We start from the raw sequence: 15732 nt of genomic DNA, 5'->3' as shown, positions 1-15732 counted from the left end.
AGAAATATGGAACTAAAAAGTTTCATTTGGTTTTTGAGTAAATTTGTGATTGTTAATGTAGTATATTTTATTAAAATTAAATAATTTGTAATAATGATGTTTAATATGTTAGTTTAGGAGAGAGCTAAAGGATGTTATAGAATTGTTAACTTAAGGGTAATATAATTTAAGACAGAGTATAATTATTGTATTGTAAACCTTGTGTGTAGCTCTGGGAAGTCGGGGGGAAGGGAGGTGGGTGGGGAAGGGTGGGGTTTGAGGGAGGTGGGGAGTTATATTGTAAAACTTTTAAAAATTTTCAATAAAAAAAAATAAAAAAAATAAGTAGCAATAAATTCAGAATGCCAGTTAACATTTGTGTGTATATTAGATTCTAAGGTAATTTTGGTTTTATCTGGTTTTTAATTTTTACAAATTTTATCATATACAATCTAGAATTTTTATTTATTTTTTGCAGTTATTAATGAAATACATATTGTCAATGGAAGCAACCATATATGTTAGAGACCAAGTGCCCAAACTGCAACCCAAAACCCACTTAGGCATCGTCGGGTGCCGGGTGGTGTGGCCCATTGGCTGGGTGTAGCCCATTGGCTGGGCATGGCCCATTGGCTGGGTGTGGCTGCGGTGGTAATGGCAGACTGGGTGGGACTAAAAAGTTCAATCAATCAATTCCAATTTTGCAAGTTTTTTTTTCCCCACGAGAAGTTGAAATTGACTGATTGATTGAACCTTTTTTTTTTTGTACACGGCGGTGGAGGCCTAAAGCGAAAAGGTTTTATAAAACCCAGCTGAAGGCCTAGGACTGGGGCGATGGTGCGTGTGCCCACAGAGAGGGCTCTGAGTGCCACCTCTGGCACCCGAGCCATAGGTTCGCCACCACTGGTATAGGTCCTCCTGCTTGAGCAAGGGGCTGGACTAAAAGACCTCCAAGGTCCCTTCCAGCTCTATTCTATTCATATGTGAGAGATGCCACCTGGAATGGTATAAAAAGGTTTAATAGTACTTTGCTATGATGATAATCAAAACTATAAACATACCAAAGCATTTCTTGATTTATTGGACAAGTGTTTGTTTACTAATGATCACTAATAAAGCCTTAGAATTTACTTTAAATTTCTGATAATTCTTTGAAAGGCCCAGAGAAATAATATCTTTTATTTGCAATAAGAGAAATGGTTGATGTTATTAGATATTGAAGGTTTGTGAATTATTTGTTTTGAAAATATAAGAATGTTTGCTATTGAAAAGGATTTACAATTATTCCTTTAAAATACCACTATTTGCCATTTGTGTTTCTTTTTTTTCTTTTTAATCAAATAAGAATTCTGGAATGTTTCAAAAAGTTATCAACTGCAAATGAATTATTACAACTTTTGATGCAAGTCTTTTAAATATTTGCTTTAGGTGCAGTCAAATCTATGAACCTCTTTTTCCTTCATTCCAATGCAAATAAAGGATCTTTTAAAAACATTATGGCACTACTGTCAACAACTAAAACAATCAGTCATATTCTTTATTATGGTCACAGACCAATCCAGATAATAGCAAAGCAAACAAAAGATCAGTATGAAAAACATGTTAGCAAGATCTGGATAAGCTAGCAACCTAAGTAATTAATCCCTCACCTGATTGTTTTTTCCGGTGTAGTAAGCCTCATTGTAGAATTTGCTCATATTAAGAATCTTTCAGTAGAATAGAAATATAAAATATATCAGGTTCTGACCAGCTCAAAGTTGACTCAGCCTTCTATCCTTCTGAGGCTTTAAAGAATTATGAAGCGGTATATAAGTCTAAGTGCTATTGCTATTGCTATTTTAAAAATTACCTTCTACCATCAACTTTGATTTGTGTTTGGTATTTCTTAGGGACAAACTTCATGAAATGTCACTTGTTTGTCCAAAATGCTGTAGAGCAGTTCCCCCCACCCTTGGAAGAGTTATTTAAATGAAAAGTTTCAAAGAGACAATTGTGCCATTTTTTTCGTTGAACAGATAAATCAATATGTTTTCCATGATTAATAATAGAAGAAAATGGGTTGCTTGCCACAATGCTTTTTGAACTAATCAGTTAAACTTACAGTTCAATAGAAAATTCTAGGCTTCAACAATCCACTATAGTAAGCTTCGTTTGGCAGGCCCCTGACAGCGGATCCTCTCTGCCATGGCACCTGCATTATAGAATCTTCTCCCCCAGAGAAGAAGTCAGCCTCCCTCAAGACCTGGTTATGCCAGCCCGGTGAGGAATGGGTGAACTAGTGAGATGGTTTCCTTATGATTAATATTCCTTCACCTATTTTCCTTTTTGTTTTAGTTTTGTTTTCATAGTTTTTTAAAAATGTTTTTAATAATTATTATATACAGTTTAATGACAGTTTTCTATTTTTATTGTTTTACTGAATTGTTGTATGCTGCCCAAAGTTACTTTCCATGAGATGTGCAGCTATATAAATTTGATAAATAAACTGTTGAAAGAAAAATTTTCATCAGGGTCCAGTCCAAGCCGGGAATAATCAAAATGGAGACTGCTTTAGAAAGAAGGTTGTAGAGCCAGACAGAAGGTTTCCCAGAGCCAGACAGAAAGATGGCTCTGGGAAAAACTGACCACATGGAGCAGAGTGTTGGGCTTTTATACCTTCTGGGGCTCTTGAGGTTGTTTCCTGTTCCTGTTTGAGGCTTTGTATTTCCTGTGTCATGTACTTTGACTTGAGTCTAAGTGTGCCCTTTTGGTATTGGTGGGTTAATCCTATTATGTCTCCTGTCCTTAGAATTTGGGTGATATGTAGATTTTAGGTGTCTTTGTTTTCCTAATTTCTAGCTTCCTGGCTCCAACCTTCCTGAATGGATTATTGAATTTGCATTTCTAAAAGCTGACCTCTGCCTAGGGGCTGGGGCTGATTTCTGGGGGGCTGGTTTCTGTCTTTTTTTAAGATCTTCTCCATTATTCCTTTGGGGAAATATATTCTGCCTTTTTAATATTTCCCAAAATATTTCTTTCTCTGGATTCTTCCCAGAAAACAAATACATACAGTACATACAGGCTGAAGTATTTCTTCCCTGCTGATTTAATATTTTTTTTCTATCGGAATCTCATTAATTTCAATGAATTCATTGGAATTTTTAATACAGCCCTAGTTTTAATGATATAGGTGTTACTATTAGGCTACATTCAACATAGTGAGTTAGAAGCACAATCAAAGCAAGGAAAAATATTTTGAATTTTGAAATGTAGAAGATAGATTTGGTTTTTTCAAGGTATTTTTCAAGGTATTTTTCAAGGTGCCCCCGCCCTCTGGAACGAACTACCTCCCCAGATCCGGGTGATTCTGGATCTCCTGACTTTCCGCCGCGCCCTCAAGACATGGCTTTTCCAGCAAGCGGGCCTGGCCTAGGGAGGATTTTTAAATCGGGTTCATTTTTAGAAAATTTTAAATATCACAACTTAGAATATTTGGGTTTTAATTGGTTTTATTCGGCGGGGATTGTGGGTTTGTTTTTGTTTTAAAAAATGTTGTGAGCCGCCCTGAGTCCCTCGGGAGAAGGGCGGGATACAAATTGAATAAATGAATGAATGAATGAATTCCATGGGGTATTTTACTGCATATATAAATGAGATATGAACCTGATTTAGAATATTTTGGTAATTGTGTTCTGTGTAGGAGAAGAGCAGGCAGAGCTGGAGTGCAGAGTTAAGTGCTTTATTAGCTTACAGTAGTTACAAATAGTCCAAGTCCAACTGCTCCTGAATTCCATTGACCTTTATATAGCGCCAATTTAATACTGAACTTCAGTTGAGTAGACTCGTGTGTATAGGCTTGAATAAATCTATGCTGCAATCTAATGGATGGTCATGATTCTTTCCACCTAACATCTGCCAGCAATACATAGATGGTAATCAAATATATTACTTTTGTCATCTTTTATCAAGTAAGTAGTAATATTTCGGAAAGCTACCTGAATTAAAGAATGAACCAGATAAAAATCAACAAGTTGCACATATCTCCAAAATCATACTTTTGTGTATGTTTATCTGTCTTTTTGTGTGTACTTGCATGTGCTTGTATATTTTTGTTCATAAGTTATCACCAAATTGCAGAACACTGCTGGTATGGATTCAGAAGTATATTCAGAAAAGTATCAGTATTTCATTTTTGTTTGATGTCCATATTTATAGGCTGAGTTGAAAGTGGAAAAAGCATGTAATAAAATAACATTGGTAGAGTTTGGTTCACGCAATGCAAAAGCAATCCCTGTTAAGTGTAATGGAAGAGTGTTATCTGCAATAGTTTCCAGCTCTGATGGCTACAGGGGTCATTAATAGAGACTTTGCTATTTTCCAATAATGACTTTGTTTCTGTTCTTTTGGGGAAGAATTCAAGTACAAACTATAAACAAGGGCTACATGGCTGTCTTTGTTGAATGCAGTAAGAGTGGTATATAACAAAATGATTCAAATGTAGCAGAGAAGAAGATAAGGATATGTAATATTCCCTTGATAGTTTGAAGTGTTTATTGATAAATGTATATTTAAAGGTGTGTTGTTTGGAAATGTGAATATATGTATGATTTGTATACAGTTGACGCCATGTTGTTAGGTGAAGATTTAGGTGATTTGCAGCGTATGTTAGATCCTTTCTACAATGAAACAAGAATTATGAAGAGAGGTAGTGCATAGCATTTGATCTATTGTGAAAAATGAATATTTGTTGTAAGAAACAAAAATGGTTGTGTGTAAGAGCATACTTCTGTCTGCTTTATGATGGTGAGGGTTGAATATTCAGGAGAAATAAAATCAAATTGGATGCAGTGGAAATTGGGTGCTTAATTGTGTGTGGTAAAGCAAGAAGAAATGTATGGGTGTTGAAATCAATGTAGATTGAATACAACAGTGAATGATGAGCGAAAATGAAGTATTCATGATTCATTCATATAAACAGAATTACAAAACAAATATAGGAAGGAAATGTGAATGGGTTGAAGAGAACGGGAGGATCAAAAAAGTCATGGCCTGGATGAAGATGATGATATCCTCAAAACAGAGTGAGAAGCTTAAAGAGCAAAACACAATTAATGAATGTGGTAAAAATAAGGATAGTTAGAAAATTATGAAGAGATATAGTGAATGAAGTTGATGTGTTGCAGATTTAGCTTTCTTTTATTTTACTTTTTCAGGCCCTAATTTCTTTGGTTTACTATTTCTTATTCCTTTTTGTGTTTTGCCTAACATTGCTTACCTCTGAAGGAAATAGCCTGCTGGATATGCATGCATGTATGTAAGGATATTTAGCTACTTTCTATCTGCAAGTTAAACAGTCAAGTGGTGTGCTTCTCCCTCATCTTGGATAAATCCAGGGCAAGGATGTGGTTAAACACTCAATTACTCTGGCACTTGGCAGAGAGAACTAACTCCCACATTAAAGTCTAAACAGAAATAGCTTTTGGGTCAAACTGAGGTCCAAAGGATATTTCTCCTTTGTAACCATAAATCTCTGAAAAACAAGCTTTGTAATTAACCTAGCTGACATTATCCAGTGCTACTCACTCACATGATAAAATGTACAGTATGTTATTTGGATCTGATCAGACCAAACAACTGCTTTTTCTTCTCATAAATAACTTTAAAGTGTTGCTTCTTAGCAGCTTTCCAGAGACATTTTCAAAGAAAAATCCTCTGGAAATAGAGGCTCATTTCTGTAGTAGAAAGAAAAAGTATTGTGCTGTGTTTTTTTTATTATTATTCTAAAATTTCAATATTCTTTCAGGTCCTTTAAGCCAGGCATCTGTGGAATATTTTTCCCTTCTTAATCATCCAGGAAATAAAGAACATGAATGATTCTCATTATTTGGCTAAATGCTGGTGGTTTGTTCAGATATTATCACTTATGTCATGCTACAAACTTATATTACAAAAGAAAAAAAACCAGTGTTCTGTTCAAGACAGTAAGTAGCTTTTCAGTTTGAGAGGACCACTAGGGAGTTAGGGCTATTAAAGGCCTGTCTACAATAATCCATCTTCTGTTGGTTGTGTGGCTAATATTATAGGTGCTGTACAAGTTGTTTTCAGATGCTGACTGTTTTAGAATTTAGGCAGCCTACATCATTATCGTTGAGGAATAGATCAGCATAAAAAAGGAAATGGAATTAGAGAAAGAATATAGAAAGAAAGAAATGCAACTCTCCTGACTCTGAGACAAAATGCATTAGTAACAATAATAATGAGATTTATTTAATAAAAGCTGATTAAAAAAGCTTTTTAATGAAATGAAAACTATTTCTATTGAATAAATTTATTTAACAAAACATTAAAGATCTATTTTTTCCTTAGAAAGTATAACATAATATTAACTCCTTTCAAAATTAATCTTTTTCTTTCTCATTCCACATAATGTCTCCTGAGATACAAGTGAGTGTGCTGTCAATGACTGCTCACCATGCTTCATCTATTCCTTGCCAGCCATTTTACTGATAAATCTCTTATTCTTGTAATTGTGTTGGTAAAAATCAATCTAATCCTGAATATGGTTTGAGGTGGATTCATTTTGTTTACTGATTTTGGAGACTATATTATTCTGTACATAAATTTGCCAGTCTGACACATTGTATTTTTATCTTCTCCCTTCTGTCTTTCCTTTTTTATAACTCAGCTTAACATTTTAGATAAAACTGCTTAGGCAACAGTTCAGATAACAATAAATATTATTGATTTTTTAAATATAAAAAGCTCTTCTTTATGTGCATATTTCTCCAATTTCCCAGTTTTATCTGTTGTTGATTAACTTAAGCAAAGGGAACACGTTTACAAATTTTTCCCTCTGATAATTCTGTCTTTTAGATCAATGTTTTTCAAAGTGTGCCTGAAGGCCCCTTGGGGGGTTACCCAAGACCTTCACATGAATCAGCAAAATCAAAATTATTTGACAGCCTATGCTGAAAAAAATATATTAAAATTCTATGAAATAATTGTGAGAAGCAATAGTGGCAAACAATATGTTATTTAAATTTTAATATGATAAACATTGATAACAAAAAAAGCTGTTTTGAGGTCCTCTGTAATTTTTAAGGGATTCTGTGAGAAAAAGGCTTTAAAAACATTGGTTCTAGATTGTGTCAACAGTAGACACGCATACTACTGGTGGTCCATTTCTTTATTTGGACCTAGGGGAAATTTGTTCCCATAACAATAAACATTGCTTTAGTCCCAGTGAAATCTTACTTATTACTTTGGATATACTATATATTGTCAATAACATTGTTACAAATTTCTAATGGATATTGTGATGGTGTATGTTTTACAGTTATTGATGTTATATAATTTATGTTGGAAGGGGCCTTGGAGGTCTTCTAGTCCAACCCCCTGCTCAGGCAGGAAACCTCCTTAGTTCTAGGTTGCTTCTCTCTCTGATTAGTTTCCATCCATTGCTTCTTGTCCTGCCTTCAGGTGCTTTGGCGAATACCTTGACTCCCTCTTCTTTGTGGCAACCCCTGAGATTTGGAACACTGCTATCATGTCACCCCTAGCCCTTCTCTTCATTAAACTAGACATACCCAATTCCAGCAACTGTTCTTTATACGTTTTATCCTCCAGTTCCCTAATCATCTTTGTTGCTCTTCTCTGTACTCTTTCTAGAGTCTCAACATCTTTTTTACATCGTGGTGACCAAAATTGGATGCAGTATTCCAAGTGTGGTTTTACCAAGGCATTGTAAAGCAGTATTAACACTTCACGTGATCTTGATTCTATCCCTCTGTTAATGCAGCCTAGAACTGTGTTGGCTTTTTTGGCAACTGCAGCACACTGCTGGCTCATATTTAAGTGATTGTCCACTAGGACTCCAAGATCCCCCTCACAGTTATTACTACTGAGCAAGGTACTACCTATATCCGTGGTGGCGAACCTATGGCACGCATGCCACAGGTGGCATGCAGAGCCCTCTCTGTGGACACGTGTGCCGTCGCCCCAGTCCTAGGCCTTCAGCTGGGTTTTATAAAACCTGTTTGCTTTAGGCCTCCGCTGCCGTGTGCAAAAAAAAAAGAAGGTTCAATCAGTCAATTAATTTCAACTTCTCGCAGGAAAAAAAAGATCTTGCAAAGTTGGAATTGATTGATTGAACTTTTTAGACCCACCCAGTCTGCCGTTACCATCACAGCCACGCCCACCCAATGGGCCACACCCACCCAATGGGCCGCACCCACCCAATGGACCACGCCCACCCGGCACCCGATGATACATAAGTGGGTTTTGGGTTGCAGTTTGGGCATTCAGTCTCTAAAAGGTTTGCCATCACTGACCTGTATTATACTTGTGCATTTGGTTTTTCTTGCCTAAATGTAGAGCCTTACTTTTTTCACCATTGAATTTCATTTTGTTAGATAGCACCCAATGTTCAAGTCTGTCAAGATCCTTCTGTATCTTAAGCCTATCTTCTGGAGTGTTGGCTATTCCTGCCAGCTTGATATCGTCTGCAAATTTGATGAGTTTTCCATCTATCCCCTTGTCCAGATCATTGATGAAGATGTTGAAGAGCAGTGGGCCCAGAACAGAGCACTGGGGCATCCCACTACACACTTCCATCCATGTAGATGCAGTTCCATTGAGGGCCACACACTGAGTACAGTCAGTCAGCTAGCTATGAATCCATCTGGTGGTGATGCTGTCTAATCCACATTTTTCTATTTTATCAAGTAGTAGGTTGTGGTCTACTTTATCAAATGCCTTACTGAAGTCCAAGTAAATTATATCCACAACATTCCTCTGGTCCACTAATTTTGTCACCTGGTCATAGAATGCAATAAGATTTGTCTGGCATGATCTGTTTTTGACAAACCCATGTTGGCCTTTGGTAATGACTTTGTTTCCCTCTAGGTGTTCGCTGATTCATTGCTTGATTATCTTTTCCAGAATCTTCCCAGGTATTGAGGTCAGACTGATAGGTCTGTAGCTTCCTGGATCCATTTTTTTCCTTTTTTTGAAGATGGGAACCACATCAGCTCTTTTCCAGTTCTCTGGTAGTTCCCCGGTGCTCCAGGATCTTTGATTAACATAAATAATTACTGCAATAGAAAAATGTGGTGGTTGGAGGGGATGCCTATTTTTGTAAAAAAAAAAAAAAAAAAGAGCGGGGAGAGGTGCATTCTGGCAGGATATAACTTTCTATTCAGATTCTTTGATATGATTGGTGAGATTTAAGATGGGAAAGGATGAGATACCTATTTTGGAGAAAAATAGTGAGAGGATTCCTTCTCATGCAGACATCCTGATCATTCATTATATTTTTCTGTCAATCAAAAACTACATATTAAAGTACTATTTTATATATTAACAAGCAAGTATAGATATATCATCATCACTAGTGCCATTGTCATCTGCTGTATTCAATTTGAACTAACTTTTCCGGAAGGAACCCTGGGATTTCCAACAATTGAACTTTGCACACCGTTAGCTAGCCTGCTATTCTATTAATGGTTCAGCATTACATATCACTTTGAAATGGATTTGTGAGGGAAAAAACACTTCTGACCAGAACTCTGTCTTAGAGCATTACTAGATCTGGAACTTCCTAGAAATCATCCAGTGCCATTGATGTATTTTTGCCATTTTGCTTCGCCACATCCTCTTATTTCTGTTGTTTCAAAGATTTTTTTTTCTGAGCTAGGCACTTCTGCCTGCAACAATAAGTTGTGTAATTGCATAGGCTGTATTTTGCTCTAGAAGTTTGCATGTTGCAGTCCTGGTCTAATCACAGGACAGCAGGTTTACTAGGTAAAGGGTCCAAAATACAGGTTTGCTCTACCAAGAAGAATACCAGCCTGGTGGCAAGTAAGACATTTCCAGGTTACTTCATTTAGTTTTCATGGGCTGAAAGGGAAACTGAGGTAGGTGAGCAGGCAGGGCAATCTACTCATTTCCTGACCAATCATTGAGTATTAATTGACTGGAACTTGTCTGGTTATGGATTAGTTGTTGGGTTTCAGCAAACATTGCAGCCACACAGCACAGAAATCCCTGTAGTATCTAAAATGATGAGAACATCTCAATTCTGAAATTAAAAGACTTGGGCAATGGAATTGTTGTCATATATTGCCCAGTATGATTGAACATCCATCTATAGGAACACATGCCCTGAAGCTTGTTAAAAAAAAGTTTAATTAGTCTAACACATTTTTATTTATATAAAAAGGAGAAATGATGGGAACAGCAACAACAGGATACTGTAGAGAGCATTTGTGTGGGTGTAAGAAAGAATGAAGAGCACACCACTGCTGCTACTAAGAGATAACAAATTTTAGCCTGTACAATTATATCCTAAAGAAAATATTTTCCAAGCACATTATAAAAAATATGGTTTTCTTTTAGTCCTTTTGTGGTGATGTGCTGCTCTAGTACAAACTATTGATTTTTTTTCCTTCTAAACTGTTGATTTTTTTCTTCTAAATTCAGTAAACACCAGAAATGGCTACTGTTGTCAGAAATTTTAAAATACTAATATTTTCCATGTGTATAGTATGTGATTCATTATCTTGTTATAAACCTAACTAGAATCTTGAAATAGCATTCCTACAGATGGGAGGTTGAGTGGTAGTTGTTTGTTTATGGCTACCCAGTGAATTCATAGTAGAGGTAAAAGTTGAAGCAGGGACTTCTCATACACATAGATTTGGAAGCATGATGGAGGATGGGTGTTACCTTGCAATGTGTCCTGATACAGCTGGGTAGCCTGTTATGTGCTCCACTCTTTTGTTTGTATTCAAACTTTTAAGTACACTTAATACATAAGAATGCTTTGTATTCTAAGCAGTGCACTTTCTTAGACATTTTTTTTATTTCTGGCTAACTTCAAATATGATAAGCCATAATAGACTTTTACCTTAGCTTAGCCTTAGAACAATTATGAACCTTATCTGTGAACCAGATCACTATAGCTTACTCAACAAATTGCAGTTAAAATAACTTGTGCTATAATATAATGTGTGAACCCATTCTGTTTCATTATATTTATAGATTCTCCAAACCAGCACCAATGTTTTTGGATGATTCCTTCAGGAAATGGGCAAGGATTCGGGATTTTCTTCCACCTTTTGGGATTAAAGGACAAGGTAGGATAACATATTAATCCACTATGATTGTGTTCTACATATTATCTTTACAGCTTATGGACTTGTTTAATAAAGACATTGTAAATTTGTAATGTCTTTCTTTTGAGTAAGGTAGTGCAAAATTGTCCTAAACAGAGCACTATTTTACATTTTCAACCTTCTGTGGCCACTTAAAAAATGTGAGTAAGAAGGATGTTGACAATGACATAATTGGAAACAAATTTGCCTCCCATAAAGTTTAATTTATGGAAGGAACTTGAAGATAGGAAATTATTCAACACAAAATATACCAATTCAGGTGATAGTAGCCTTTGTTTTAGTATTCCATAAAAATGCTGGAATGGTTCTTCATGAAGTCTGCCTTGTTAAACACAATGTCTAAGATAGTGTTTGATAGATAAATGCAGTCTCACAATTCTATATGTCTTCATATTACAAAATGGAGCAGAGTAGAATATAATTAAATGTAAAAGTTCCATAAATTAAGTATTTTATTATTTATACAGTACAATATTTAGTTGTTGTATTAAAAGGAGACTCACTGAGGCATGAGCACTTCCAAATCCTTGGACATAATTAGTCCACATTCTATAACCATGGCCAAGATATGTAGGTACCTCACCTTTTATAGATATTTGCCTTCCTACTGGAGAGACATCCTTCCTAGAAAAGTGACAAATAGCTGCTGTGCAATTATTATTTTTTTAGAAATATTGACTGTGGAAGTGATTAAAAGTACAGGTAGAAACAGGATTACTCACTAACGGTAGATTTACAGGATCACTTTTCTTGTAGGGTGTAGATTATAGATCTCTGTGTGGGTTATTTTCTTTTCACTGGCAGAGTATTTTAGCCAAGAAATATAAGCATGGAGAATTGTAGTACAGGATGACTGAAAGTCTTTGGGCAGACTTTGTTTTGTATTTCCAAGTTGCTGCCAGTTTGTGTCACCACTATAGAGTTATGTTAATCTAGGGTTTTATATTGGATTTTCTTCAGTTAAAACCAGAAACTGCTGTTTGAAATGGCTGGGAGCTGAAGCAGTGGGAGCAAAGCAAATGAATGGCTTGTTTAGTGCCCTCTTGGGACCAAACTTTATGCCAGGATTCAGTCTAAAGCAGTTTGTACTCACGGGAGGAAAGAATTATTTTTCTCAGCAAACTAGTAGGTCTAATGACAGTGCTGATAGACCAGAGAGTGAGTGAAGCAAATGGCACCCTTCTCACATCACACTCTGGAGCACACATCACTTGAAATTCTTGCATCAGCTTTTTTCCTTATCCCAGGGGAGGCACTGGGGATGAATTATTGTGACTTGTTGATGGGATCAAAACCTCATTAAGGATTTCAGTCAAGACTAGTCTGATACTGGTTGAAACAGGATGGCAGGAGAAAGATGCTGATGATGGCTGCCAGAATCAGAGCACCTGGGAGATTGAGCAACTTTCTAGAGAATGATAATCAGTTGAGCATCAGAAATCTGAGATCTGATCTGACTGAAAAATCTGGCTGTTGTCAAGGGAGATTCACAACATAGTATAAACCTTGGGAAATGCTTTGTGCTGATGTTCGGGACTTTGGGCATTTATATCATCATGTGTTTGCTTGAAATTCAAATGAAAATTGACTGGCATAATTCTGTCAACTTGAAGGTCAGCTAGCTGTGAGTATGTGGACTGCATCATTATATTTCAGAATTCCAAACTACTATATCAGAGTAGTTTTAGCGATTTTTTTTCCTGTAAATAGATTTTAGAAGTCTTTATAGAAAATGACATGCCATATCAGACTTTTAATGGAGAGATTGATGCCAGGAAAAAAGAGGCCACATAATTTCATCATCCATTTTGGGACATCAAAAGTAAATAAATAAACCCTAGTACATTTCTAAAGTTTAATATTACATATAGCACAGTTCAGCCTAAGTCTTAAATACATATACATATATAGATATTTTTCATGTGTAAACTTTTTTCCCTCTGATCTTGTGCTCCAGAATGGCATGGGAAGAGCATGTAGTATTTATGGTCTGGATGTAAACCCTCACAGGACAGAGATTTCTCATGCTTGGTTTGTTGTTTCCCAACCTTTGACTATTTAATTTTGCTTGTATTGTTTTCTTCTAAATTACGTTCCTGGTTTTTCCCATGCATCTTATTTTCTAAAGTGGATTCATTATGCCTTCTCTAGAGATGATGCTCTCTGTGATGTATCATTTGGAGCAATGAAGTGTACTTTGCTCTGTACTTCATTGCTTTTCATTCCCCAAATTGATCCAGATAATGGGGATGTTTGCAACTAGACATTGCCATTGTGTTTATTAAACTTACATATGAAAAATATCATACTGGAATTCTTTATTGTGTAAATTTTCTGGGATTAAGATGATTTGGTCAAAGATATGGACAGCAGCTATAGTTCAACAACCAATAATAAATTACTCAACTTGATATTAATAATATCAATACAATATCAAATCTGAATTCTAATTACTACCATAAGAGCTGTGGTGGTGCAGTGGTTAGAATGCAGTATTGCAGGCTAACTCACTGCTTACTCCAGGAGTTTGATTTTGAGCAGCTCAAAGTTGACTCGGCCTTCCATCCTTCCGAGGTTGGTAAAATGAGGACCCAGATTGTTGGGGGCAATATGCTGACACTATAAACCTCTTAGAGAGGGCTGTAAAGCACTATGAAGTGGTATATAAGTCTAAGAGCTATTGTTACCTAGGAACAGTCTTCAAATGTTTGCCTTTTGAGGATTCCTTTTGATAATTTTGACATTGTACGAATTTTCTCCTCAAGATATATACATGTAGTTGTTTAATAACCATAGTTGGGACCAGAATTTCTGTTACTAAGCAAGGCGGTTGTTAAGTGAGTCACACCCAATGTAATGATCTTTTTTGCCATTGTTAAGAGAATTACTGAAGTTGTTAAGTGAATTATGCAGTCATTAAGTGAATCCAGCTTCTCCCATTGACTTTGCTTTGACAGAAGCCAGCTGGGAAGGTTGCAAAGGCAATTACATAACCCTGGGACACTGGAAACATTATAAATACGTGCCAGTTGCCAAGCACCCAAATTTTGATCATGTGATCAAGGGGATGCTGCTACAGTTGTAACTATGAGGACCAGTTGTAAATCATTTCTTTTCAATGCCGTTGTAATTTCAAATGGTCACTAAATGAATGGTTCTAAGTTGTGGACTACTGTTAAAAAAAGTGGTCTCTGAAGAAATGGTGTGATTTTGCTATGGTAGAAATATTAATAAACAGACTCGTCCAATTCAGTATCCTCCAGAAATGTTACAATAGCAATTACAGGAGTAGGAGTAGAAGTCTCAAGTTTCCAGATGTAGGAAGATTGGCCTATATGCCAACAAAAAGTGTGCTCTGCACTTTGTGTTATATTATATTCTAAGTATCTCGTTAAGGGGATATATTTAGCCTTGCATGTTCCAGAACTGGGAAAATCAAGAGCCATTTTTCACTGCTTGTTTTCTATGAATTTTTATATTTAGATCTTGACTCACGGCTGACCTTGAAATTTGTGATGTTCTGGGAAAGGGGTAAATATTAGAGAAAAAGCAAGCAATGACCACACAGAAAGCAAAGTCTTTCTCTGTTTCTGAAGTGTAAGTGTAGAGAGTTTCTCCATGATATGTAAACATTTGTTTCTGCTCATTATGTTCTAACTTTCTATTCTATGTTTGAGAGAAATATCCTTATTTACCCTTCTGCCCTCAAAAGTCACTGTGATGTTTCTGACAAATTTGTACTCCTCTTGGCTTTTAACATTATTTCTTCCCATCCTTTTTCTGGGTCTGTTTACAGAGGCATGGGGATTTGAGTAATTGAGCCCACACTATTGGTGAATAGTATGCTTGGGAGCTCCTTTGTATTAATGTGATGGAAGGGTTTTATTTGTTTGTTTGTTTGTTTGTTTATTATATACATGCATTTCAATTATTTTTTTTGCCATCCAGAATCACATTGGTAATATAAGCTGTCATATAAATTGATATATGCAAAAATAAATACACCTGCTATGGGAATGAAAATGATGCTGGCATTATCATTTGTTTTCAGTGTTCACATACCATTTAGTTTTGCTACATTCACATAACAATATGATCTTTGTTCATCTCTCATTTCTTTTATTATATGATATTCCCCCCCTTTCTGTTTTTCCAAGGAAGAATTATGCAGCTAAGATCATTCTGTGAAGTATTTGCATCCACATCATATAATGAGAGCAAGCTCACATATAGTTAATGTACAAGATTAAGGAGCTCTTGGCCTAAGTCAAGTGGCCCAATAACCTAGGATGTATTAAAGGTTAGTTTTATTGTGACTTGAAATCTCATTAATACTGATTGGAACTTCCCTAGAGAAAAGAGTATTCTAAAAATGTCACACGGAGCTGAAGGAAGATAAATACAACTCATTTATGCAAGAATTTCTCTTCTTTTAATTATAATAAAACTTTTAGATGGTCATATTGTATAATAATAATAATAATAGTAGTAGTAGTAGTAGTAATGAATAATAATAATAATAATAATAATAATAATAATAATAATAATAATAATAATAATAATAATAATAATAATAATAATAATAATAATAATAATAATA

The 15732-nt window shown here is 35.7% G+C and overlaps 1 protein-coding gene across 7 annotated transcripts in view; it reads left to right on the top strand.

Moving 5' to 3' along the window:
* Positions 1-15732, top strand: part of ST3GAL3 (ST3 beta-galactoside alpha-2,3-sialyltransferase 3) — a 168056-nt gene that overhangs the window by 93502 nt on the left and 58822 nt on the right. For all 7 annotated transcript variants that reach the window (XM_015811361.1, XM_015811360.1, XM_015811356.1 and 4 more), the window contains one exon: positions 10999-11093. In XM_015811361.1, the coding sequence (XP_015666847.1) occupies positions 10999-11093 (95 nt within the window). The remainder of the gene's footprint in view (positions 1-10998; positions 11094-15732) is intronic.

The sequence above is a fragment of the Protobothrops mucrosquamatus genome, unplaced genomic scaffold, assembly GCF_001527695.2.
Source record: "Protobothrops mucrosquamatus isolate PMUCROS unplaced genomic scaffold, P.Mucros_1.0 scaffold39, whole genome shotgun sequence".
NCBI lineage: Eukaryota > Metazoa > Chordata > Lepidosauria > Squamata > Viperidae > Protobothrops > Protobothrops mucrosquamatus.
The sequence above is the reverse complement of the archived record's forward strand: the minus strand, read 5'-3'. Positions and strand labels throughout refer to the sequence as shown.